Consider the following 24379-nt stretch of genomic DNA (forward strand, 5'->3'; position numbering starts at 1 on the left):
AGATGTTAGGTGTCTTGAGACGTCGGCTGGCCATGCCAACAGACCTTTAATAGCAAATGCTGTGTTAGCACCTGCCTATTAAGATCATAGCCCCAACCATGTTCTTGATGTCAAAGGAGCGGGAAGGACTCAAATATTTGCAAGAATTTGTAAGGCAGATTTGACTGACGGGGCGAATATCAAGTCGGATAAATTAACTGTGCTCCCGGATATCATGACCGTACAATGCTACCATGTATTTCACTTGGGTGGTAATCTGAATAATGGGTATGGGGAAAAGGAAGCACCCTCCAGAGCAATACTCTGTGTTGACACATTCTGCCTTCAGAGAAGAAGAAGAGGAAGAAGCATAAAGGGGTAAAAAAAAAAAATAAAAAAAAAAAAAAAAATTCAGCTTCAGTGCCCAGGCAAGCCGTACATATCGATCCACGTAGAGCAGAGTAGAATAGCTTGCGGTTGGGTACGGTCATGCTATCAAGCAGCACTGTTGTTCTATCTCGCGTGAGAGACTGCCCATCCATCGGCCTCGCCTAAATTACAACGAGAGACCGGCATGCCAAGCTCTCTTTGGGGTTCCTTCCTCCGACGAGTGCGGGGTGCCGGCAGCCAATTTGCTGCGGGGAGAGAACCCGGTGCTCGGGATTGAGGATGCGGCATGCCGGTTTCCCGGGCGAGAAGTGCCCGAGGCGAGCCCGTCGGGAGCATCACAGAACCCAACATCACGCAAGCAAGCGAAAGCCGCCGGTAACCTATAGGAGAAGAGGGCAGGGCTGAAACGCAGAGGACTTAATTGTAAATGTCAGTGTTTGGGATCATTATCCGGCAATCTGGCAAGGACGGTGGGTGTTAATGAGCCCTGCCGCGCGCTACGGAATGGGTCCCCATCTACAGCAGTAATGATTGGTGGGCGAGTGCATGGTTCTAGCATTCTGTCAGAGCATGCACTTGGGTACTGAAATGACACTAACACACACATTTACACGTACATACCCTTCGAAATCAGGGAAGGGAAGGTCGGTAAACACCCAGAGGGACAAGGCCAGGTAACTATAGCAGTAGGTTCTTATCACCCGGACAACCTCAAAACGACAAGTGCAGATAGAGCTGCCCCTAGTCAGAAAGTGTATCTTGCACCCAATGAGAATCCTCAAGCGCAGCGAGCAACAAGTGCCGGAGAACGCGGGGGAATCAGATGTCCTGTCTGAGGTGGTCGGCCAAGACGGCCCTGCTTTCGGCCCAAATAGAAATGGATTCTCCACAAGCTCAGCCACCAAGGCGCAATCGCACCAAGTCCGTTTTCCTGGTCGAGGGGGCTGGATGCCCAAAAACCGTATCCGCCAACTCAACACCACGTCGCGCGGGAACGGGTCCTGCGCGGTTTGTCCGAGCCGCGTCGGCGGGTTACCCAATCGTTGCGCCGATGGGTGACATCGGGGGCGAAACGGGACGGCCGTGTAATGCAGAGTGGGGGCTGACTGAAAGGTTGACGCCCCTGCTCGAATGGCTATCAGCCGGCGCCGAAGTAAATTGATGGTTCTCAACGACTCGTGTCGCTCTACTTCTGATCAGCCGAACTCCCGGAGTGCAAAGATATGCCCCAAGCAAGGTCTGGTCATACATCCAATAACGGAGGTTATAAGTAGCATCGCTTGCCGCACGAGGATGGTCTATTACAAAAGAGGTTACAGAACTCTAAGCGTCAGCGGGCGGTGCCGCAAAAACAAAGTCCTCAAGCTCCTTGTACGCGGTCTCCAACACCTGGGTCAAGTTAACATCCGAAGCACGCCATCCCGACTGCCATGGGAACTCACGTCGTTGACGATAATTTTGTCGTGCAGGCCTGGAATCTTGGAGTGTTCCAGCTCCACCTTTGCCTGCTTGAGCCGCTTTTGGATCGACTCCTCCTTCTCCGTTCCGCGCCCGCGGAGCCGCTTCTCCAGTTCTCCCTCTGATGGCGGGGCAATGAAAACATAGCGCGCCGGAAAGCCCGAGGCCCGGACCTGCTTCACGCCTTCCACCTCGATATCCAGCACGACTATCCTTCCCTTGGCGCTCTGTTCCTGGATTGTGGCTTTCGATGTGCCGTAGAGGTTGCCGCCAAACTCGGCACTACCCCCGCATTGTCAGTGGGATGATACTGTGTACTGTAATTGGTGTGCGCCTACTTCTCTACAAAGCCATCCTTGGCCTTGAGATCCAAAAACGCCTCCCGCGTCACGTAATGATAGTCGACGCCATCTTGCTCGCCCGGGCGCGGGCTACGGGTCGTGTGTGAGACAGAGAGGGCAAATGTGTCGGGATGTCTCTAGTTTGGGTATCAGATATGTCGAAGCTCGATAAGATCGGCAGAGGACATACTTGGAAGAGGAGTTTGTAGAGTGTTCCCTTGCCGACACCGGACGGACCAGAGATAACGATGGGGCGGGGATCGCGAACGGCTACGGGATTAGCGAGTTTGGGCCAAGTCTGCGACGCGAAGCGGACTTACCCGGCGCCATTGTGCGGAAGAATGACGAGCGAATGACTTGGAACGAGTGGAACAATGGGCGACGCATCTTCGAGCGCGAGAGGTCGCGGTTTAAAAACGGGTTGACTCCGAAACGGTTTGTGGCTTGCGTGGGGTTGGACCCACCAGTCCCAGGTCGGCTGATCGGATGAGCTTAATCTTGAAAAGTACTGGATACATAAGTGGGACCAATATCTTTGTGTTTTCTGAAGTACTGGCTACCGAACGGGCGATAAAATTTCTCACGCCTCACGCCTCACGCCTGAAGCGCTGAATGCATCTCACAGCCTCGTTTGAGTCATGCCGGACCGGCGGGTACAATCGGAATTGGATGAGCAACTCGCGGGATGAAGAAAGCAAACCCAGGAAACCTGGGTAGATGCTAAGGTACTTTGATGCCGGCTCCAAGCGACCAAATCTACATTACCAAGCCGTAAGCTAACTTCAAGCTGCACTTCAAAACGGCCCTAGATTGGCGAGGCATAGAGCAGCCCGCAGCCCGCGCGAAATCAAGAGCGAGGTTGGGATTTTTGACCCCGATTCTCGAAGAAGGGAAAGAAAGTAGGGAGATAGGAAAGGAAAGAAAAGAAAAGAACAGAAAAAAAAAAAAAGAAGAAGAAAAGAAACCCATGGCACTCATTCCCCTCTTCTTTACCCAGCATCCCATCCCATCTCATCTCCAACGCCTCGAATCATCACCTTGCCATGAATCCATCATGTGCCTGTCTATCCCGAATCTCAGCTCTTGGCATCACAGGTCATGATCTGCTAAACAGACCGAAACCCACGCTCGCCCTCTTCGGTCTCCTCTCCATCTTCCTCGGTCCAGGGCCATCCCCAAGCCGCCTCGACTCGGTCACGAGATAGTAGTCGCCCACATCGCGCCCGTCCGGGGACGGGCCTGCGAGGCTCTTGCGCGTCTCGACGACCTCCACCGACGTCTGCTTCAGAATCACGCCGTTCAGGGAGGGTGCGACGCGCCCGGCCTCGAGGTCCACGCCGCGGTTTAGGGACGTGGGCGTGTGCGCGTCGCGCGTATGCGTCCGCGAGCCGTCGTCATCGTCGTCGTGGTGGTGGTGGTGCGAGACGCAGATCTGCTCCTCGCTGTCGTTGGCGGTGAAGTTGGGGATGGGGTGCACGCTGCGCGGGCCCATGCCGCGGCGCGGGTTCTTGTCCTCGAGCACGATCACGGCGCGCGGCTTGGCGTCCAGGCTCCGGGACAACCCGCCGGACGCCTTGTTCTGCGTCGACGACAGCGACCGGAGGCTGCCGATGAGCGGCCGGAACAGGCGCGTGATCAGCGGCGAGATCATGGGCAGGTTCGACGTCACCACCGCCACGAACGTCTCCCGCACCGCCCACGATCCAGCCTTCTCCGCACCATTAATCGGGTCCTGTCGCACGGTTAGCGGGGCGCCGAAGGGGCCCTACGCGGGTTGGCCTTGGCCTTGATGGGTAGTACTGACGGTGATGATCAGGACGCAACGGAGGACGCCCGCGACGGTTACGAACGCGCCGCCGGAGAAGAGCAAGATGAGGCCGGCCTTCTTAAAGGGCCTTAGAGACGAATGCCACAGCATTGGGATTGGGATGCTCATGAGGTAGATGTCGGTTAAGACGTTCAGGACCACTGTGACAAGGATGTCGACTTTGGATATGGCTGGTTGGCAAGAGTCTGTGCGCCTGTCAGTAACGGTCCGTCAGGGTCTGGAGATGCGAGAGATAACGCACTGCCGGGGTCGGGGTATATCTGCCAGTTTTTGCTCAGCGGATAGCAGCCCAGGAGAATGGCCAGGAGCACGGCGATCCATGTCGTTGCAATCAGAACGAAGCCGGTGTAAACCCGCTTCCTGAACCCCAGGCCGTCCTAAAGATCGAATGTCAGCGATCCGCGCCCGTATTCTATGGGGCTCCTGAAAGCCGCACCGTCAAGCGAAGGTAGAAGATGCACATGGCGGCCTTGATGATCCAGAGCAGGAAGGTGTAAGTGGACCAACCAGCCACTTGTGTCTTGGAGCCATTGACCCTGTCTCATTCGTCAGAAGCAACATTCCGGTCTCCCACGAAAATGCGCTCACCGTAGTCTGTACTCCTCGCTGTTTGTATCTAGCAGCCGCCGGTGCTCGTCCGTCATGCCATTGTTGGCAAGGCCTTTCCAGAATGCGCCAACCGAATACGCGAGATATGTTTCGATTGCGTAGACGACCTGCTCGAGCCAGTCAGCAGCAGCAGAGAATCGAGAGCATAGGCGCACCCACCGCAGCGAGGACCATGAGGTAGTCATCTGGATGTAGATGCTTGAAGCCGCTCGTAGATATTCTGACGTACATCCGGAGGCCAATCACCAGCAGTCCGGCCGCCAGAAGCGAAAAAGCCTCCCGCGTAAAGGCGTCCATTGTAGGGGCGAGACGTGGGGCCCGAGGCTGGCCTCGACCCGTTTTCGACTCGCCGACTGGCCAAGACAATGGGAAGAAAGGCCCTTTGTGGTATGATTACACCACAGCTGATGGACTGTGAGTGCGGCAAATCTGACAAGGAATGTGATTCACTCTGCTGCCGCAGAGAGGCGGGGCTCCCCCACAGAACACTGACTTGGGGAACCGATGTAGTGAGGGAATTCAAAACGAAAGTCGTAGAGCGCTGTGCCGGGTTAATGATCGTCGCGGTTCACTACGTTGAAATCACTGTCAGGGCAATGGGAGGTTAATATGGAAGAAGCTGCGTCCTGTCAAGGTAGACAAACGCCGGACTAGGAATCTGATATCATTGAGAAGCATGGGTAGCAATCTTTGGTATTGCAGACTGTGTGGATTCTTTGGCCCCGGTGCAACCGGAACATATTTTCCGTTGGATCAGCTGGTAGTGCAAACAACGCAGAGAAGTCGACGGGCTCATGCGCTGGCGGACTCGATAGAGGTGGATTGTCCCCGGGCGGACGCACATTCGCTTCGTGGTTGGTGTTGGTGCCTCGCACGGCATATTCATTGGCGGAGGCTCGCAGCAAACTAACGAAGAGAAAACGAGAGACGCGGAGTTGGGGTCCGGGAGCCTGCAGCCTGCTGCCCGTTCCCGATATTCGCTGCTGCACCTGCGAGCGCCGTGCTTGATAATGGAGGACGGGATTTGCCGGCGAGCGAATGATAAGCCTGGGTTTCATGCTGCGGAAACAACGAAAAGTGCGAGCCGTGAGTGATGAAGTAGAGCCGACCTCGATAAGGCTCGGGAGTTGGAAATTGGCAAGATTTCAAGGCAGGCAGCCGTCGGGAATAATCATTACCCCTCGCTCAGCAGAGCACCGCTCGGTGAGGTCGCACACTGCCCCTATGAGCAAGCTACTACCAGCTAGCACGCCGCGAGCGAAGCCCACCGTCCGGTCGGTTTCTATCCTTCCTCGAGGATTAAGGTGAAGTCTCTCCCTACTCAGAATCTCAGCTGGGATCTGGCCTAAAGATCGATCAGCAAGCAGTTATACTGGTACCTAGAGTTCCACCTTTCAGGTGATATCAGCGTGTCCAATTCGAGCGTCGACATCTAAGACTGACCGAGTGCCAACTGTCTCTCCGCTGTCTCCTTTTTCTGGTGAATCAATCTAGAGAATTGATGGTATGCCGAAAAGGAGGTCCATAGAAGATTTGCCGAGGCGTCGGTTATGGGAACTGAGGAGAGGTCCGGCACCATCGACTTAAACGCCTGTGTTCACCTACAGCGCTCAACATGAGCCATGAAATGGGTACACCGCATGCACTATCATGTTCTGAAAACAGGTTAGTGGCCCGCACCGGATTGCGGGTGGTTGCCTTTTAGGCAGACTGCCCGTCTTCGTTCCCATAGATGTAATTGGGACCGGCAAGGCACACTCGCATATCCCGCGGCAGCTACCTACCCCCTCAAATCCCAGTTCCCGAAGACCGCCGGGCCGATTACTTCACCGCACCAGGCATGGAGTCCCCCATCACATTGTGCCCAGGGAGATGGACGCCAAGAGGCTATGCTGCATTACACGGAGCGGCGAACCTTGCATCAAACACGTGGCATAGCATGGGTTGACATGCAGCCGGGACTCTCGTCGCTGCGTGCTCCCCCCAGAAAACTAAACTTAGCTTTGCGGCTATCTTTGTTTCGCGACGATGGAGCAAACTTGGATGCCAATGGGAAACTGAAACGCTACCGAATCGCATGTCCTCTTGAAGACGCGATCAAGGGCCGCGATATTCGCTCTGCTCCGATTGTATCGCCAGCCCGTCGAGGTTGAGCTGGATCGCCGGCATCACCTCAGGGTCTCCCTTGTCTCCATGCGCTTAATCATGGGCAACAAATGCATTGTTTTAGGGCCAGGCCAACCGAACATCAAGGTGTCCTGGGTCTTAGAATTTGCGATGGAGGGGTTTGTCAGAAATTCGATTTCTGGGGTAGCACCGAGATGTTGATCATCACCTGGGAGGGTAAGACAAGGGTACGCCGGGTTTCGGGACAGCCCAGTTCGTGGATCATTTGGCGGGGGCGTCGAATCTGATTGACTTGACACAAGCCAGAGTTGGCGAATCCTCGAACCACAGGTCTCTAAAGCAAGATAGCATTCTGTGGCCTGAAGCGCAAGACGAGTGGGATTCGGCGAGACCGCGCGCAACGTGAGTGGTCAGCTTTGAGATGTGAAGACGACATGTCAAGCTCGCAAATTATTCGCTAAAGCGGCAGTTAACTCCGTCCGGGGGTGCGGTTGCAACCGAATGCCACATGGTAGGATTGTTGCCAACTAGGGCGCAGCCCGCGCAGTCCCTGCAGAATCCTTCCACGTCCTCTGGGACTTCAACCCGCGTGGTCCCCTCTTCATTTATCCCCCCGCCCGCTATTCCCGGCGCACACTTGATCTTTGTTTGGTCACTGGGTCAGCAGCAAGACCCGCAAGACACCAAATCACCGAGATATCTCTCATCGCAATGGAGACCTTCGACCTTGTTGTTATTGGAGCAGGCGGGTAGCCGACTTCTCTGACGCGCATTAGGTCAAGCATGGCTAACATTTCCGCCCTCGCCAGGCGTCTCTGGCCTCGCTTCGGCCAAGACATTCCACCAGCTGGAACCCCAGAAGAGCTTGGCCGTTCTCGAGTCCAGTTCAACTGTAGGGGGCGTCTGGGCCAGCGAACGCCTCTATCCCGAGCTCAGGACCAACAACATGCTGGGAACGTTCGAGTACCCGGACTTCCCAATGGACGAGAGCTTCGGTGTCAGGGCTGGAGAGCACATGCCCGGTGAGGTCATGCATGAGTATCTCACCAAGTATGCGGAGAAGTTTGGCTTTCTTGACAAGATCCGTCTTCGATCCTCGGTCCTCACAGCCCAACACCAGGACGGGGCGGAAGGCGGCTGGGTACTAACGGTGCAGGATGACGATACGCAAACGCAATATCAGATATTTGCCCGGAAGCTCATCCTGGCCACTGGACTCACATCAGAACCCTTCTTGCCGCACATTGACGGTCAGGAAGAGTTTGAGGTCCCCCTCTTTCACAGCAAGGACTTTGTGAAGTATGCAGACACCCTAGAGTCAGCCAAGACCGTGACCGTGTTCGGCGGGACAAAGTCGGCCTGGGACGTGGTATATGCGTACGCTTCTAAGGGCGTCAAGGTCAACTGGGTTATTCGAGGTAAGACGAGGGGCCTGGCTACCTGGGCTCGACTGCGGGACTAGCCTATGCTCACAGCTGTAATACAGAGAGCGGTCACGGTCCGATATGGATTGCCCCACCCTATGTCACACCATTGAAGAAGTGGCTCGAGAAGCTCGTCAGTGAGTAGCCACTGGTCCTAGAGAGCGGAACAGCATGTGCATATCGGTATTGACCCGTGCGATGTAGACACACGCATGCTCACGTGGTTCAGCCCGTGTATCTGGGGCGACGCTGATGGTTACACCCGAATACGCAACTTCTACCACAAATCCGCCATCGGCCGCGCCATCACGGACCGCTTTTGGTCCATCTTGGGCAACGACGTTCTCGCTCTGAACAAGTACGACTCCCACCCAGAGATGAAGAAGCTCAAGCCTTGGAGCAACCCCATGTTCACGGGCTGCTCCCTCTCCATCCTCAACTACCCCGCCGACATTTTTGACTTTGTCCGCAACGGCACCGTCAAAGTCCACATCGCCGACGTCACGGGTCTGTCAAGCCGAACAGTGCACCTATCCGATGGTACACAGCTTGACACGGACGCACTCTGTTGTGTCACCGGGTGGAAGCACGTGCCACCCGTCAAGTTCCTGCCCGAGGACATCGACAAGGAGCTGGGCCTGCCCCACGCGCGCGCAGAGAGCTCCTTATTCGAGGCTCCGCTGGTCGAACTGGCCGACCGGGAGATCCTCAAGCGGTTCCCGCGCCTGATAGACCAGCCTGTGCAGAACAGCAACATGAAGCCGCTGCTCGAGACGGAGGGCATTTCCACGTCGGACAAGATCCACCCCTACACCGAGCTCACCCCCTGGTTGCTCTACCGCTTCATGGTCCCGCCGTCCGACCGCCTCCTTCGGACACGCGACATTGCCTTTGCCGGCATCCTGATGAACTTTTCGACGTGCATAACCGCCCACGTCCAGTCCATCTGGATCAACGCCTACTTCAACGACCAGCTGTCCGCCAGGGTGTTGCCGCCCCTCCGTCCGCGCCCCGCCGAGGCCGTGCCCGCGGCAGAGGCCAAGACCGTGGACGACGTCCATTACGAGGCGGTGTTGCATGCGCGCTTTAACAAGTGGCGATATCCGGCCGGCCACGGGTCGCAGTTCCCTGACTTTGTCTTCGACGCGGTGCCGTATCTGGATATGTTGGTCGGTGATTTGGGGCTCAAGGTGCACCGTAAGAAGTGGTGGCTGGCTGAGTTGACGGACCCGTACGGGCCGGAGGATTATAAGGATCTGCTGGAGGAGTTTGCGGCGAAGACGAGGGCCGGCTAAGGCACCGTTCTTCTTTTTGTCTCACTGGCAGTTGCGATGCTCGCTTATGGCGGCTGCATGCGTACTTACCACCTTCCGAGATACTTATCTCTCTTCGTTTTAGCCTTCGGTTTAATTAATGAGTGATAACTGATTATTATGAGGACGCCACTCACGTTGCAGGTTTTTTTCAGTTGATACGTAGAGATGTAGAATTCCTGCTGTCTTACCTACTTTGAATATCGAGGTTCTTCAACGGCATCTAACAAGATCTCGGTTTCCCTTAGTACATGGCTCCCGGATATATCTTGCCGCTGAAGACCGGCCACCACACACTCAACCAGCACTGGCGGGCAAGTATTGGCGGCTGTAACCATAATGAGGTAGTTTGTAAAATTTTGGACTAAAAAGCGTCTCGGTCACTTACTAGCACGGCTCCGGAGGTTTAAGGTATGGCGTCCAATAGAGCTGCCTGAGGTAGTTTCAAGGGCGAACAGTAATGTGCGGCAATAAGGTGTTAAATAAAGCCAACAAGAAAGAGAGATGCTATCCGCCTTCCTTTTTCCGGAAATCTTCTATTCATTCCGCCAGCTAGGTAGTGTGGCAATAACACTTCTCTTGTCTCTCCCCGTAGTACTGATGACAAATTCTGCGCCCTCTGACCTCAGATCGGGTTGAACCAGACGCTGAGGCGCCGGCTGAAGTATTTACTGTTCTTTAACAGTCTACCTTCTCTTCGCCTATTACTGTGAATACTTATTATTCCAGGGTGACCCATTGCCCGCGTTTGCAACCTGGCCTTGACCGTTGACGAATTTGAGAAGTATGTTTAGTTCTGAAGCAGAGGTTTTGATGACAAAGGAAAAAGCTTTGTTAATGCTGAGAAAAGCGAAAATCTGTCACCATCGGGTTTACTATGTGATGTGGGTTTGGAACTATAGCGCCCTACTTTTGGCCCCGATCCTGGCCCTAATCCTGCTCCTGGCCTTAGCTTACTTACTAGCTAATAGTAATAGTAGCTCTTTCAGATATTATTGACTACCTGTGGTAACAGGGACCCACAGCCCTATCCTCGTCCCTGGAATCTCCTATATAGTCTATTGCAGGCTTCCGAGATTAGGAAGCTTAGTAGGCACCTCGGAGCCTCTAGGCCTTGCTCGGCCTGTAGAAGAGGGATCTGTAACCGGGTCTCGAAGTCTATAAGCCTTTGTGGAGATGTAGGTCTAGTAGTGGTACCTATGTTACGGGGTTTCCGTCGTGGTCCCGTAACTGGTGACCTCAAGGGCGTCAGCCTTGACGCTGAGGTAGGCACTTCATGAACACTGGCATGATCTATGACAAAGTAAGATATGATGATGGTTGATTGAATGAAGGTCCTCTGAGGACAAATTTGAGGGGTTTTTATAGACGTATGTGATGACCCCTGGGCCGTCATCCCTGACGGGATGTGGGCCCAGACACTGCTGAGCAGTGCTGGCCTCCGCCACGTAACAACCTAAGCCTCTGTCTCCAGGTTCCGAATAAAGCTCTAGTTACTATTCTAAGGGCTTCTTAACTAAGTTTTGATTAACCAAACTGCTATACTCTGAGATTAGCTATTAACTAGGGTAGACTAGTAGTAGTTAGTAGCGTTAAAGGCTGTAGTAGTTTGGATATACTTAGTATAGACCTCCTTACCTTAGATTAGACCTAAGCTCTAAATCCTAGGCTACTATCCTTATTATATTGAAATGGTGCAGAAACACACATCTACACCGGCAAACCCATCAAAATAAAGGTGAGGGCAAAGGCGGCCAAATGCCAGACAGACAAGATAGACAAGACAGGCCAGGCGACACCACCACAAATTGGGTCCCTGCAGCCTAAACAAGGTCAAAACAACATGCGCAGATAGAGCTCCCTCTGATCAGAGGGAGATCACTTTGCACGTAAAGAAAGCTCGTCAATTGAGCCTGCAACAGATGTGGAAAAGAGTGCTGAATTGATTGGCCTGTCTAAGGAGCAAATGGCCAGGACGCCCCTACTTATTATGGTGCGAGAGAAAAATGGGCCCACGGCAAGTTCTAGGCCCCGGGGCGCCATCCTAGCAAGTGTGTCCCTCTGGTTAGAGGGACCCTACCCTCTAGGGGCAGTTTTCCCCACTCAATATGATATCGGAAACATACTCCCTCGAAGTTAGAATTCCATAGAAAACAATGGTATTAGAAATCTATAACAGTACTAGATTTAGAGGCCAGTTACTGAACTCAAACATATAATCATAGGGTTCTAAAACACCTTGTTGTAGAGTTTTATGAGTAAAACTTGGTGACTTCTTTTCTATACAAAGCTCTGTGACATCGAAGACCGTTACTCCCAATGTCCACAGACTCATTCTAAACGTCTTTCCTGAAAACATAGGTATAGGCTTTGTTAGCAGTACGCGACGCGCCCAGGCCAGCCGTAATGCTGCTGGCACACACCTGGCGTTTGGAATGAGTCTGTGTACCAGAGACTAACTGTAGTAAGAAAAGGAGATAGTTTATATAGAAAGGAAATATAGCATGACAGATCACATGTAATATATTGCCAAATGCTGCAGGGGAACCTGAAGCTTCCCATGCATATTCCTGAGCTCGACACGGAACTAGTCCGCGCCACGATCGGAGCTCTCCCGAAGTCGATGCAGCTCCCGGATTACAATATCATCAATCTTAGGGCCGGCTCGGTCAAGAACCTCCCTGATTAGCTGATGCATTCGCTGTAGTAAGTTAGTTTGCTCATGCTAGGTTAAGCAGGGATTTCAGTTTAGGAGAGCACTGACAGAGTCGACGAAAGTAGAACTCGAAGAGTTGGTTTTAGCTGCGGCGTTCCCTTTCGAATCAAACGGTTCTGCGAAATAAGAAGCTGTCGTTTCTAAATCCAGGATTTTGGTCGTTTGGTAGTTGTAGGGCATCATCATGATAACCGCGTCTTATTGCGCCGCAAGTGTTCGTTGGATGCTGAGAAGTTTGATACAAGAGAAGAGCAGGCTGGTGAAAAATTGCTCTACAGGTGAATATGGCTTTCTATCCTAGTACTGACTTTATTATATGATTCCCTGACCTGGGCGTGTGAGTCAAGCCGATCATTAGGGCAGGCTTAATGCCACACTTTGTGCAGCATCTTGGCCAACAGGCTCGTTCGTCGCTCATTCGTTGGCCGCGTCTTGCTTCACATGCACGTTGCGTTGTCATTGGGCTGAAAGCCGTGATATGCACCACCCGGCTTTCGGCCAACGTCTAGCAGCCGAAAATGCCTGGCTCGCCAGCACAACACCACACCTACTGACCACCTAATTGTAACCCATCCCTTGCCGGCATCATTTCCCAAAAATATGCCTAGGCATGGATCTCACATCCGGAAGAGGCTAAGCCACGCCGGTATTTGACATAGCCCTAACAGGAAAGCCTCAGTTCGGTACGGACTGGAAGCCAAGTTTTAGGAAGTTGTCATAGAGCCATGGCTCTAAGCCTAACATCGAGTGATATAGGCAGACGCCCCATCCAAGCGTGCTTGTCCAGACTTACACCTGTTTAATCATTCCAGACCGGTCTCTACTCACAATGTTTGAAGATGCGTCTGGTCATCCAGGCGCGCATCGCCATGGGCATGGCGGTGCTCTGGCCTCTGACTATCCTACGTATTACGAGTTAGCGGGAGACGACGTTGCATACACTAGCAACTCACTTGCGACGACTGAGCCTGCGATCAATCTCTCGTTCCTGACGGCTTCAAATCAGTTCTCATCGGTGAGATCCCTCAGCAATGCCCCAAGTTCCTTCCTCGGAAGGCACAACCTCTTTGCTCATCCTGATCACTTCCAGGTTGGCGGCCTGGAACCCGGATATGCTGACGGAGAGTGTTGGATGCTCCCCGACCTGTCCCAGAACCAGGTCCCGGATTCAAGCCTGTCGGGTTTTATGAAGGGTCCCTACAACTTCCCAGACTCTCCAGCAGATCCGCCCACGGTCAGTGTCAACTCTGACTCGGATGGCGGCATGCAGTTGGCCTATCCCACGTCCCATTCCCAGCTACCCGAGGGAGTCCGGGCCTTGGAAAACGAGATGTTGGTCGGCCTTAGACGGGCGGGTTGGGGGTATAAGGACATCGCCGCCGAGATGCGTAAGAAGTTTGGAGGTGCTTATACCACGAACGCACTGATCAAACGCTTCCATAGGATCCAGACAGAGGATTTAAAGGTAGGTGGAACTGAACCCACCCTACCTGTGCACTAGACCTAGCTGACGGTGCAGTTGTAGTTGCTCTCGACCGCCGTCAAGAATGTTATGCCACATATCATGGCGTGCATCAATGCCGAGTTGGCGGGCATGGATCTTAGCGGGCTTTCCGAAGCGGACAGGCAGGCTTTGACGGGCGTCCTGGAGGAGATGGCCGATGGTATACCAAAATGGGTACAATCCCGGTTCATCAAGAAGTGCAAGGCGGCGACGGTTCCGGTCTCCAACCCTACCAGCCAGGGATAGTTGCGCGCTACGAGGATAGACTTTGTTTAGACCAGACAGGATACCCATTACTGTCGACGTCGTCGGCATGCCCGACTCTATTCCGGTCACGTACCGATACCATATAGAGAAGCGGGAAGCCTGGGTCACCGGCCTTTGGTAGGATCATCAATCGATTCACACGCTTTGCACTTGTTGCTCGCCCAATTATGGGCTTTGCCTTGGTTGCGTGGTCGCCTTCCTCTGACCGATAGGTCTCTATCTATCTTTGTTGTTTTAACCATGTCTGAGCTGCAAAAACCTGTTGTTGAGATTGCCTAGCCTTGGTTGTGTGCTTGTCCTTGCCTAGCTGTTGGGCCGTTGCTTATCAACGCTCCTCCTAAGCCCTCCTTAGTACCTCCTGAACGATTGCCGGTGAGGCTGCCAGTGGGAATTCAATAGCGGTCACAGGAGGAATTGGATGGTTCAACCCGATGGCACAGGCGTGCACAAACTAAGACCGGGGGTGGCTGAGAATTCCAGCAGAGTTGTAGGCATCGCAATCAATTAAAATACGGGCATGGGTAGGCAGGAAAGTGTCTGGCGGGAAAGGCGGGGATCACGGTGCCGGGGCGGACTCGGCGACTGCACATCCACCACGTGATGGTGATTGCATGCCCGAACCCTTTCCCGAACCTCGATCCACCATCCAGATCCAAGTCGTTGTACAGTCCCAACTTATTCAACCCCACCTCATCGCGATCGTGGTTACAGAACAACATCCACTCCATCGGATCCGAACCTCCAAGTAGTTCGCCATTACGTCATGGCTGCCCCGCGCGCAGCTTGGTCCCTGACCTCGCACCTCCTCGAAACCCAACAACCCCTCTACAAATCAGTGACGCAGCACCCCTTCCTGCTCGCCGGCGCCGAGGGCCGCCTTGACAAGGAAACCCTCAGTCGCTGGCTCGCCAACGACAGGCTCTACATCCATTCTTACATCCGCGCGGCAGGCAAACTTCTCGCCACGCTCGACCTCCCACGGGAAGTATCGGGGTCCCAGGAAGCATTCGAGACCCAGCTGGCAGACTGGCTCATCGAGTCCCTGGCCGCCATCCGCAAGGAGGAGCGCTTCTTCATCGACGTGGCGGATCGCTACGGGTTGGCAATTGAGATTGGCATCCCGCTCATCTCCACCCAAGACACCACTAGTAAAGACGGCAATGGAAACGGAGAGCTCCCCGGTCTGGGGATGATGAGATCCGTCTTCGCATCCGTTAGCACCGTCCCTGTCACTGCGCCTCCCGACCCGGACTCTGCCCGCCCAGCACCCGCTTCCATCACCGCTATCGCGACTACCCCGCCGCCGCCCCTCCCCTGGCTGGAAGGAGCCCTCACCTTCTGGGGCACGGAGCGGTGCTACCTGGATGCGTGGTCGTGGGCCAAGGACAAGGCGAGGGAGTGTTCCGTGCCGGGCGGCAAGGATGCCGATGGCGGGGCGCTGAGGAAGGAGTTCATTCCTAACTGGAGCAGTCCTGAGTTTGCGCAGTTTGTGGATCGCTTAGGGGGGTTGATTGACGCGGCTGTGGGGGAAGTGCTGGAGGGGTGTGCCGAGGGCGAGGAGAGAGAGAGGGCGCGAGAGGATATTTTGGCGAGGGTTGAGGGGCGATGGAGGACGCTCTTGGTTGCTGAAAGGGCCTTTTGGCCCGAGGTTTGAGGCTGGAGTGCTTTATAATCTTACGTGGAAGCTTCGTTGGATGATAAGACCCGAACTGCTAAGAAGCGAATACCGGACTCTCATACACTTACGTGGTTGCCCGTACTCTGCCCAATGGCGGTGAGCCGGATACGCCGTACGACGCTCACCGCCTGTGCTCCCGCGGGCAGGTAAGTAGTGGGTGAGAGAAACAGAGCTAGGTAGTTATAGAGCGTTCTAAGTTGCGACACAGAGGCTGGCAAAATTCGGAGCCAACCGCCTACCCAGTAATTACCACCTCTTAACTACTTAGTATATCTACAATTAGCCCAACTTATACTAACTAATTAGCCTTTCGAAGCGAAAGACAGTTCTATCGCTTTGATATTAAAAAGGTATAGTAAGTCACGCAATATACTTTAAAGGCATATATCAAACCATTTGATGAAGTTTAGATAGCAAGCACGATAATAAGTTGAAAACTATCCCGGGGCGTCTAAGCTCTCTGACCGGATAGGGTGGCTTGCTATAGCATCGCCGTGGTTGCCGAATCTAAGCGGGGCCTACGGTTTTCCGCACCTTAAGTAGGACGGTCCGGGTCATTGATCTTTAGACATAAACAGGAGAAAGAGTTAGACGCCTTTGTTACACTTATTGCTAGCTCTATTCCAGTTTGCGAGCGCTCTCGCGTACAACAGCCTATGAGATTAGATCAGGAGAGCTCGAGTAGAATCCCTCTATCACTGCTCAACAACTTTAACGTCCTCCAGGGTGGCGTGCTGTGTGAAAGGTTGGAGGCTGCGCCCGCCCTGCGCCTAAGCGTGCATTTTCCATCTGTAGTCTTTCTATACACCTTATATGATTTCCCAACAACGTGCAACAGGGCGCCTACTCCGACGAATCTACAGGTAGTGCGTGTGCAAACTAAGCTTAACACCTCTAGCAACTAGGATTTTCAAACGTCAAAAAGCAAATACAGTTGCGAGACAATCAATTGCAGGAGTGTGATTCGTCGTGGCTCCATCAGCCATGGCCACTACCTTGCCTCATGCGCCTAGCGTACACACCTCTTGCACAGCTTAGGCACAATACACTACCGCGACGAGATGAGAGAAATACTTAGGGGATATTACCAACGGACTCTAGTTTGCAACGTACGAATAGCACGCTACAGAATTACAGCTTTCGCAGTTAGAATCTGAGCATGGAGTGGCAAGTGCGGCTCAAATGTGGCCTGTTTAAGGGATGTAGTTATTTGCATTGGGATCGGGCGGGAGGGGGCAGAATAATATGTGAATTCGGATGAGACAGAGGAGAAGGATGAGGACCCGAACCACTACTGTGATACCATCACTGTATCGGCGGAGAAGCCGGCATTCTGTGCATTGGAAAGAAGCGATGAAATCATCGATACAGTATGAGTTTGCGGTGTGCTTAATGTGGGCTTCATTTTGTGTGATGCGAATGGATGTGTCGCCGGATTCACAGCTAAATTACCTTACCTAAGGTACCGACTTGACCTTATCAAGTTTGTAGTGTGTTGTGCAGGCGTTATGGATTCCCGGCCCCTGTCTCAACGGGAAATTCTGGCGACCCATGAGTGGATCGCAAGAGGATGAGTGACTAAGCAGTTCTTAGCGGCCGGCTGAGCGCCACTCCATGGGCTGCCGCGCCGCCAAGAGCAGCTGCGACAAGCAGGCGACCGTATCCAGACAAGACGGGGGCCCAGAAGGCAATCTCAACTCCATTGCGGAACACACGACACCTCTACCCTTCCATCGATGTCGGTTCGTAGAGCAACTGGGCTGATGAGCGCCGCTCCGCTTTCTTCTGCCGTTCCCTAAGAAACGCTATTCTTACCGACGCTCATTTGAACTCAAACCCTGTTCCCTTCGTTTCGCGCTTTGCCCCCCCCCTAAAATACCCCGGTTATATCTTGATCCCCAGCTTCGAATGTCCGCGACGATCCATCGGCACACGCACGCCCACCGACGGTAGCAAGCCATCATGGCGCCTGGAAGCGACCAGAGATACGACCCCGTGCCCCCGATACCGACTTACGACGAAGCCGTCGGTGTCGGGGGCAGCAGCAGCGACTGGCACAGCCAACAAAGTTACCCCCACTCTCCCGTCGACGACGACCCCCGAGGAACCGAAGCAGAAGGCCAGTCGCTCTTGACCTCTAGGCACGCGTTCGAATCCTCTACCCCGATCCAGCAACCCCCTCGAGGCCGACAACCCCGAGGCTACCGGCCGCCGACTGTCGAGACCGACGATGAGAGCGACCTGTTCAGCTCCGACGACTCGGACTCAGACGGCGAGACGGAGCATGTCCGCCGGGAGATGCAAGAGCTGGAAATAGACGACTCGGACGTGGACGCGCGCAATCGGTCTACGTGGGGGAAGCGCATCGGGCTGTCGCTCTCGCTCCCACAGTGGCGCTGGAGGTGGAGGTGGAAACTGCCGCGGTTACGGCGCCGCGACGGGCCTGGGACGAGCCAGGCTGAGGGCAGCGGTGGTGAAAATGCAGACTCTGGGGAGCAGGCGGCTGGGCAGCGCTTAGCTTTGCCCAAACTCGGCAGCACAGCGCTCCTCATCCTGGTGGCTCGGATTTTGGGGCTGCTGATGGTGCTGGCCTTCCTGTACCTGCTGTTTGCGAGCAATATGTTCTCAAGCATGGCGAGGCGCATGGGCAACCAGGTCGACCCCGAGAAACTGCGCGTTCATGTGCAGGCCCACGTCGACCCCCGGAGGATACGAGAACACTTGAAGCATTTCACCAGCTACGCCCACCTTGCAGGGACTGAGGGCGACTATGCGCTGATGGAGGACACTGAGATGCTATTCAGGAAGTACGGGCTGGAAGGCGTCACGCGGGACGTGTACTCGGTCTACTTGAACTATCCCAAAGCGGGAGGGAGGGCGGTCGAGATTCTGGGACAGGACGGCAAGCCTGTTTGGTCGGCGAAGCTGGAAGAGAATGACACGGGCGGTAAGACCGCTGGCCGCCAGACCTACATATTCCACGGCCATTCAAAAACCGGAATTGTCAAGGGACCGCTGGTGTACGCGAACTACGGCTCCAGGGAAGACTTCCAGGCACTCAAAGACAGCGGTATCGACACGCATGGAGCGATCGCGTTGGTGAGGAACCACGGCTCGGTTAGCGACCATGGGTTGAAGGTTAAGGCTGCCGAGCTGGCAGGTTTCGCGGGCTGCATCATCTACAGCGACCCTATCGACGATGGCTTTGTAAAGGGCGAGACAGCGCCTAATGGTCGGTTCTTGCCAGCAGACGGCGTGCACCGGGGGTCTGTGAGCCTCCGCAACTGGATTGTCGGAGACGTCTTGACGCCCACATGGGGTAGCAGGGACAACTTGCCGCGTCTGAAGCTCGAGCAAGCAAAAGGACTGGTCAAGATTCCGAGTCTACCTTTGGCGTGGCGTGACGCCCAGATATTGCTTCAACACCTCAAGGGTTTTGGCCGACCAGTCCCCGATCAATGGGCCGGAGGCGTTCCTGGTGTTGAGTGGTGGACCGGCAACGGCTCATCGCCCATCGTTCGCTTGAAGAACGATCAAGACGAGATCGAGAAGCAGCCCATCTGGAATGTGTATGGGAGAATCCCGGGCGCTGAGCAGAGCGAGAAGAAAGTCATCATTGGCAATCACCGCGATTCCTTCGCGTTCGGGGCGGCAGACCCTCACTCTGGAACAGCCGTGATGCTCGAGGTTGCTCGGATCTTGGGTGACCTCTACGCTCGCGGCACCTGGCAACCTCTGCGCACCATCGAGTTCATGTCCTGGGACGGCGAGCAGTACAACCTGATCGGGTCCACCGAATACGTGGAGCAGAACGACGACGATTTGCGGAGGGATGCCCTCGCCTACATCAACCTGGATGGCGCCGTGACTGGCGGCACCTTCCGTGCCGCTGGCTCTCCCGTATTTCGCAGTCTCCTTGCCCAGACCTTGAATCGTGTATCTGACCCTTACTTCAACACCACGCTTCGAGATCTCTGGGACCGCCGACGCGGCGATATCGACGATCCCTTGTACGACACAGACTCTGTCCCCTTCCAGGATATTGCGGGGACTTCGTCCCTGGACGTGTATTTCGACGGCGGCCTCTACCCGCACCGCTCCAGCTACGACAATTTCGAATGGATGGTGAAGAACGCGGACTCCGACTTTGTCTATCATACTCTCCTCGGGCAAGTCCTTGGCCTCCTGGTAATCGAGCTCTCGGACCGCCCAATCTTGCCGTTCGACATGACGGCCTATGCTGACGACCTGAGTCGCCGGGTCAAGGAGCTCGACCTGTGGGTCAAGAAGCAACAAGGCGGGAAGAAGCTCTCCCTGAACTCGCTCACCGAGGCGTCCAACGAGGTGGCCATGGCCGTGCGCGAGTTCAACAAGTGGGAGCGTAGCTGGGAGGCCAGCGTCGTCGCGGCACACGGGTGGGAGCCCACGGGATTGGGCAAGGAGAGGTGCGAGTTCAATTCGCGCATGGCAAAGTTTGAGAGCGACCTGTTGGATATCGCAGGGGTACGTGTTCCTCCTTCCCCCTTCCCACCTCGGCTCAGATGCTAACGCGAGTGCAAAAAAAGATACCCAACCGGACGCAGTTCAAACATGTCGTCTTCGGCCCGCCCCAGTGGCCCGCCCCCGGTGAGGGCTACTATCACTTCCCCGCCATCCGGGACACGGTCCTCGTGGGCAACTGGACGCTTGCCCAGGAGACGGTCGACAAGGTTGCGGGTATCATCAAGGAGGCTGCTGCCAATTTGGCCAGGTGATGATGCCCGATGATGTTGTCGACCACACGGTCTACCGCTCATTGGCTTTTTTTTACTGTTTCCTTGCCGTTGTCCTTGATATAAACCATATTTATTTATCCGCCTCCGTTTTATCGGATGAGACGGGCGGTGTTGTAAAAACCTAGGGCTAAAGCTTCCATATAGCGGCCTAGGGGAGGATTTTTGGGTTTCCTTTTTCTTTTGCATCGCACCGGCGTCCTGGGTTCGTTCAACCTTCTTCTGTTTTGGTCTTCGTCTCCAACCCCCAAACTAGGTCTTTGGCTCATAGGCACTTTTCCTTATTTCTTGGTCACGGAGGCCTCCCGTCAACCACACTACCGTTGTATCTACCACACCTGCAGTGCCGGATGGAATGGTGGCTGACTGATCTGTATCAATCTACGTATACTTTTTTGTCTACTGGAGCAATAGATGTCGGCGCTGCAGCTTGTTTGTATGACAGCAGGCTTGTGGTTTGTTACTCACATCCCTTGATCGTGATGTGCTTGATTGCGTGTGCTTGACTGCGTCGGTGAATGGGATAGGATGCTTTCGCGTTAAAATGCGAGAAGACGAGGCCGCCACATTAAACTCCGCAACGCCCAGGGAAAAGCGCTGTCGGAGCTATGGGAAATACAAATATACAGTACATGTACATGCAGCAAACTTCTCCATTGTCGCTGGCGCTCATAAGCGGGCGCCTCTGCCTCGCGGTTTTTCTTCGCCCATCAATGTCTTTCTCCGCGTCCTATCCTCTTTGGCCTCGCTCGGGGATACCGACTCACCACCTATCCCTGGAACGTCCTTGCCACCGTACGACTACCCCCATTATCCGATATGGGCAATGGTCTTTCGCTTCCTGGTGCAACATGCCTCGCTTCCTCACTTCGGTGTCAGCACGATCCCTTCGTACTCTTTACTCTGAATCATCTCGAGTGTCTGCATGAAGTGCTTCCTGCTGGCCTCAACCGACGCCGAGTCCTGTTGGTTGCCCGCCAGGTTGGAGTGAATGAGCTCGATGAGGCCGTTGAGGTACTTGGTGGTGACCTGGCGCAGGATTAGCAAGAGGGCAGAGGACACTTGCACGTAGGGCCAACTCACCGACTCGTTCTTCTGGTCAAAGTAGTACACATATCTGTCGAGGATCTCGACAAACAGCTCGATGGACGTGGCCGTTTCCATGCACGAGTCTGCTACGCGGAGAGCACGTTGCAGGCATTCTAACACGCGCTTGCCGTCGCGGTATAGCTGGATAAGGTCAGTGACGATATAACGGTAAGCGATCAGCCCGAGGGACTTTACCTCGGTGTCCTCTCCTTCGCCGTTAGCTGCAATGGGCGTTGCCCACCACAGGTGGCTCGCCAGATAGACGGCTCTGCACTGATCGGGCTTGCGAAGCAGTTTGCTAGCGTGCTGAGCGCACTTCGTGATCAGTGTGTCGTAATTCTCCTTGCTAAAGTTGCGTGTTCTGTGCAGTGCGCTGGCAATGACACAGACAGCTTGGAACTGAGCCTTGGAGTCACTGATGGCCTCCTCGTAGACTGTGAATGCCTGGGCGAAGAATTCGTAGGCGACCTCTTCAAAACCAGTCATATCAGCGATCTGCCCGCAGGAGCAGAAGAGACGGAGAGAGAGCTCGGCAGCGCCCGATCCATTGACGCGGGTGTACAAGGTTGAAATGGCTGAATGTAGGAATTTGAGCAATGCAGAGGACTGCGAAGACCAATTGTCGTCGTAGTGTTCACGGGCCTTGAAGCGGCGGGCGAGTTTTAGGCCGGCAGTGATAAGGGGTGGTGTGGTGGTTCGGATGCGCTCGTTGCCTTCGGCGTACGCCTTCCTTGTCATTTGCAGGAGGCGGAACTGAGTGTCGTTGTCTTCTGAATGGATCAGGTGGACAATACGAGCCAGCCAGCCCTGCTCCTCCATCGTTTCGTCGGTCTCTAGGGTGCGGGCCCGCGGTTGCACAACCCCCGGGTAGCCGGCCGGTGCCTGCGACCCCTCCTTGATGAGAACTTTGAGAATCTCTAAAACATTCTCGAGATGGGCAGGGGTTGATATGAGTGTTTGGTTCTTGAGCAGATTCCTGGCAACCTCGCCGGCGACGGCTCTCCGTGTCGGGTAGGTTTGAGACTGGAATAGAGGAACGTAAGTGGGAAGCGACAAAGCGGTGAATATCGATACATATCTCCTGAGCGGGCTCTGAAGGAGCGCCAGGAGATTCTGCTGTGCGGGCTGCGAATGTAGATCTGCGCTGTTGGCATGTTCCTTGACTTTAAGGTTGGCGTACTCCAGGATCTGGTCCACGTAGTCTAACCTCTCGGGATAGATGTTGAGCGCCAAGTTGATGAGCGAGCCGCACAGCGCAATTGTGTCTTGGATTGGCAGATGTTGAGCCTGGACGAGGTGCTTCACTTGGCCGAAAAAGATCTCGTATAACAGCACGTTCTCGGGGATGCCCCTCCGCTTCTTGGGTGTCTCGGATTCCTCGCCGTTGACGGCCGTAGCCTCAGTGTCTGTTATTGACGGCGCGGCCTCGTTATCTTTACTCAACGTTTCCGCCGTCGAGGCAGCATCGTCAGGGCGGCCGCCGTCGTCAGGCGTTTCGGCAGCATCTGCGGGGGTAGATGAGTCCTGGGCGGAACTTGACCCTCCCAACCTGACTTTCTCGAGAAGTGCTGCTAAAGCCTCTTCTTCCATCTTGCCCCTGTCCTCCTCCGACTCATTCTGCGATTCGCGCTCGGCGTAGTCGGAGAGGCGGTCCATCAGCCCGATGACGATGGCCTTGACGTTGACGTGAGGGTTTAACCTCGAGACAGCAGCCAGAAACTGGTCGAGTGTGTGGAGGTGGAATTCGTCTGGGAACACCTGAGTGATGACTTCAAGGAGGTACTCCTGGGCAAGAACGTCGCGACACTGCACAACCTGCTCTAGCAAAGGCGCGAGGATACCATTTTTGTAGGCTTGCAGGTCCACTAATTGGCTGAGTCGCACAATGTTGCTCCCGACCAGCAATTGGAGTTCCTTCCTCTCCTGCGTCCTCTGGTCCCGTTCCCTCGAGTGGCCCTGATGCTGTAGTCGGACCCAGAGCTTGTTCATTTCGACGAAATTGGTCAGAACGAAGTTGATCGAGTCCTGGAGGTTCCCCTCGGGGCCATCGGAGTCGCCAGAGGGCAGGTAGTCTCTAGCCTGGCCTGAGAGGTAGTAGCGTAAGAAGAGGCCTCGAATCGGGTGCTGCACACCACGGCTCATGTCCATCATGTCCTTCATGAGCTCCTTCACCGGCGCGCCCTCGATGGACATATAGGCGGTCCCAACCGTGATCATGAGGTAGAGACGGGGGATGATATTGCCAGCATACTGCACGAGCTCGTACAGGTCGGCGAGATGGTTGACTGGGTGGTTCTCGCGCAAGTGGACAGAGAGGTAGCGGAGGGCGTCGAAGACGGCCATGTATAGCTCGTAATACTGCTTAGGCCCTAGGCTGCTGGTCCGGAGTTCCGAGACGAGGGTAGAGCTGCGTCGCAACCAAGTCAGCTACAATAAAAAGTCTGATGGAGCTGCGGCCAGCTCTCGCAATGCACTGCGGGGCCGACGGCTGGTAAGATCGCAGGGTCCGGCAGGCAAGGCAGTATGGTAGACAATGCGAAGTGGGAGATTGAAACGCACCAGCACTTCAGAGCGTCCATCAGCTTCCCGGGGGTATCCAAGCACTTGCGCATCAAGGCCGTCTGCTGGCGCACGGCGATGAGGGCATCCTCGAGGAGACGGGCCTGGTCCTCAGGCGGCGCGGGGGTTGACATGGTGATGCCTTTGTCTGCAATGGGCGCAAGGCTATGGATGGCGGGGTGATCATGCGCGAAGGGCTTTGCCGACAGTAGAATAATCAAGCCGACGTGTTGCGAGCAGGACGGGAATGACGACGCCAGGCAGGGCCACCGAGCTCACCAAGTGACCAAATGCAGTGGCGCCAGCGGCAGTGTTCCAAAGGACC

General features: G+C 54.8%; 7 protein-coding genes across 7 annotated transcripts; 4 read left to right on the forward strand and 3 right to left on the reverse strand.

Moving 5' to 3' along the window:
• Positions 1 to 1692: 1692 nt before the first annotated feature.
• GUK1 (guanylate kinase) lies at positions 1693 to 2498 on the reverse strand (the record flags this gene model as incomplete). The annotated part of the gene is made up of 5 exons (XM_071064933.1): positions 1693 to 1758; positions 1812 to 2109; positions 2166 to 2305; positions 2359 to 2438; positions 2489 to 2498. The coding sequence occupies 5 exons, from the start codon at positions 2496 to 2498 to the stop codon at positions 1693 to 1695; spliced, it is 594 nt and encodes a 197-aa protein (XP_070921034.1).
• Positions 2499 to 3264: 766 nt separating this feature from the next.
• On the reverse strand, positions 3265 to 4902 carry MFIFM68171_09515 (Rhodopsin domain-containing protein; the record flags this gene model as incomplete). The annotated part of the gene is made up of 6 exons (XM_071064934.1): positions 3265 to 3900; positions 3973 to 4181; positions 4238 to 4373; positions 4433 to 4532; positions 4585 to 4712; positions 4765 to 4902. The coding sequence occupies 6 exons, from the start codon at positions 4900 to 4902 to the stop codon at positions 3265 to 3267; spliced, it is 1347 nt and encodes a 448-aa protein (XP_070921035.1).
• A 2541-nt stretch (positions 4903 to 7443) lies between these two features.
• On the forward strand, positions 7444 to 9451 carry MFIFM68171_09516 (Indole-3-pyruvate monooxygenase YUCCA2; the record flags this gene model as incomplete). Its single annotated transcript, XM_071064935.1, has 4 exons — positions 7444 to 7477; positions 7542 to 8150; positions 8219 to 8293; positions 8361 to 9451. 4 exons carry the CDS (start codon positions 7444 to 7446, stop codon positions 9449 to 9451), a joined length of 1809 nt encoding a protein of 602 aa, XP_070921036.1.
• Positions 9452 to 13014: 3563 nt separating this feature from the next.
• Positions 13015 to 13935, forward strand: MFIFM68171_09517 (uncharacterized protein; the record flags this gene model as incomplete). The annotated part of the gene is made up of 2 exons (XM_071064936.1): positions 13015 to 13650; positions 13711 to 13935. 2 exons carry the CDS (start codon positions 13015 to 13017, stop codon positions 13933 to 13935), a joined length of 861 nt encoding a protein of 286 aa, XP_070921037.1.
• A 784-nt stretch (positions 13936 to 14719) lies between these two features.
• Positions 14720 to 15610, forward strand: MFIFM68171_09518 (Putative bifunctional TENA-E protein; the record flags this gene model as incomplete). The annotated part of the gene is made up of 1 exon (XM_071064937.1): positions 14720 to 15610. One exon carries the CDS (start codon positions 14720 to 14722, stop codon positions 15608 to 15610), a length of 891 nt encoding a protein of 296 aa, XP_070921038.1.
• A 1986-nt stretch (positions 15611 to 17596) lies between these two features.
• On the forward strand, positions 17597 to 20388 carry MFIFM68171_09519 (Glutamate carboxypeptidase; the record flags this gene model as incomplete). Its single annotated transcript, XM_071064938.1, has 2 exons — positions 17597 to 20137; positions 20200 to 20388. 2 exons carry the CDS (start codon positions 17597 to 17599, stop codon positions 20386 to 20388), a joined length of 2730 nt encoding a protein of 909 aa, XP_070921039.1.
• An 882-nt stretch (positions 20389 to 21270) lies between these two features.
• Positions 21271 to 24188, reverse strand: vps35 (retromer complex subunit Vps35; the record flags this gene model as incomplete). Its single annotated transcript, XM_071064939.1, has 4 exons — positions 21271 to 21435; positions 21490 to 21636; positions 21691 to 23902; positions 24055 to 24188. The coding sequence occupies 4 exons, from the start codon at positions 24186 to 24188 to the stop codon at positions 21271 to 21273; spliced, it is 2658 nt and encodes an 885-aa protein (XP_070921040.1).
• Between the last annotated feature and the right edge of the window lie 191 nt (positions 24189 to 24379).

The sequence above is a fragment of the Madurella fahalii genome (genome assembly GCF_045866475.1).
Source record: "Madurella fahalii IFM 68171 DNA, scaffold_5, whole genome shotgun sequence".
NCBI classification, from domain to species: Eukaryota; Fungi; Ascomycota; class Sordariomycetes; order Sordariales; genus Madurella; species Madurella fahalii.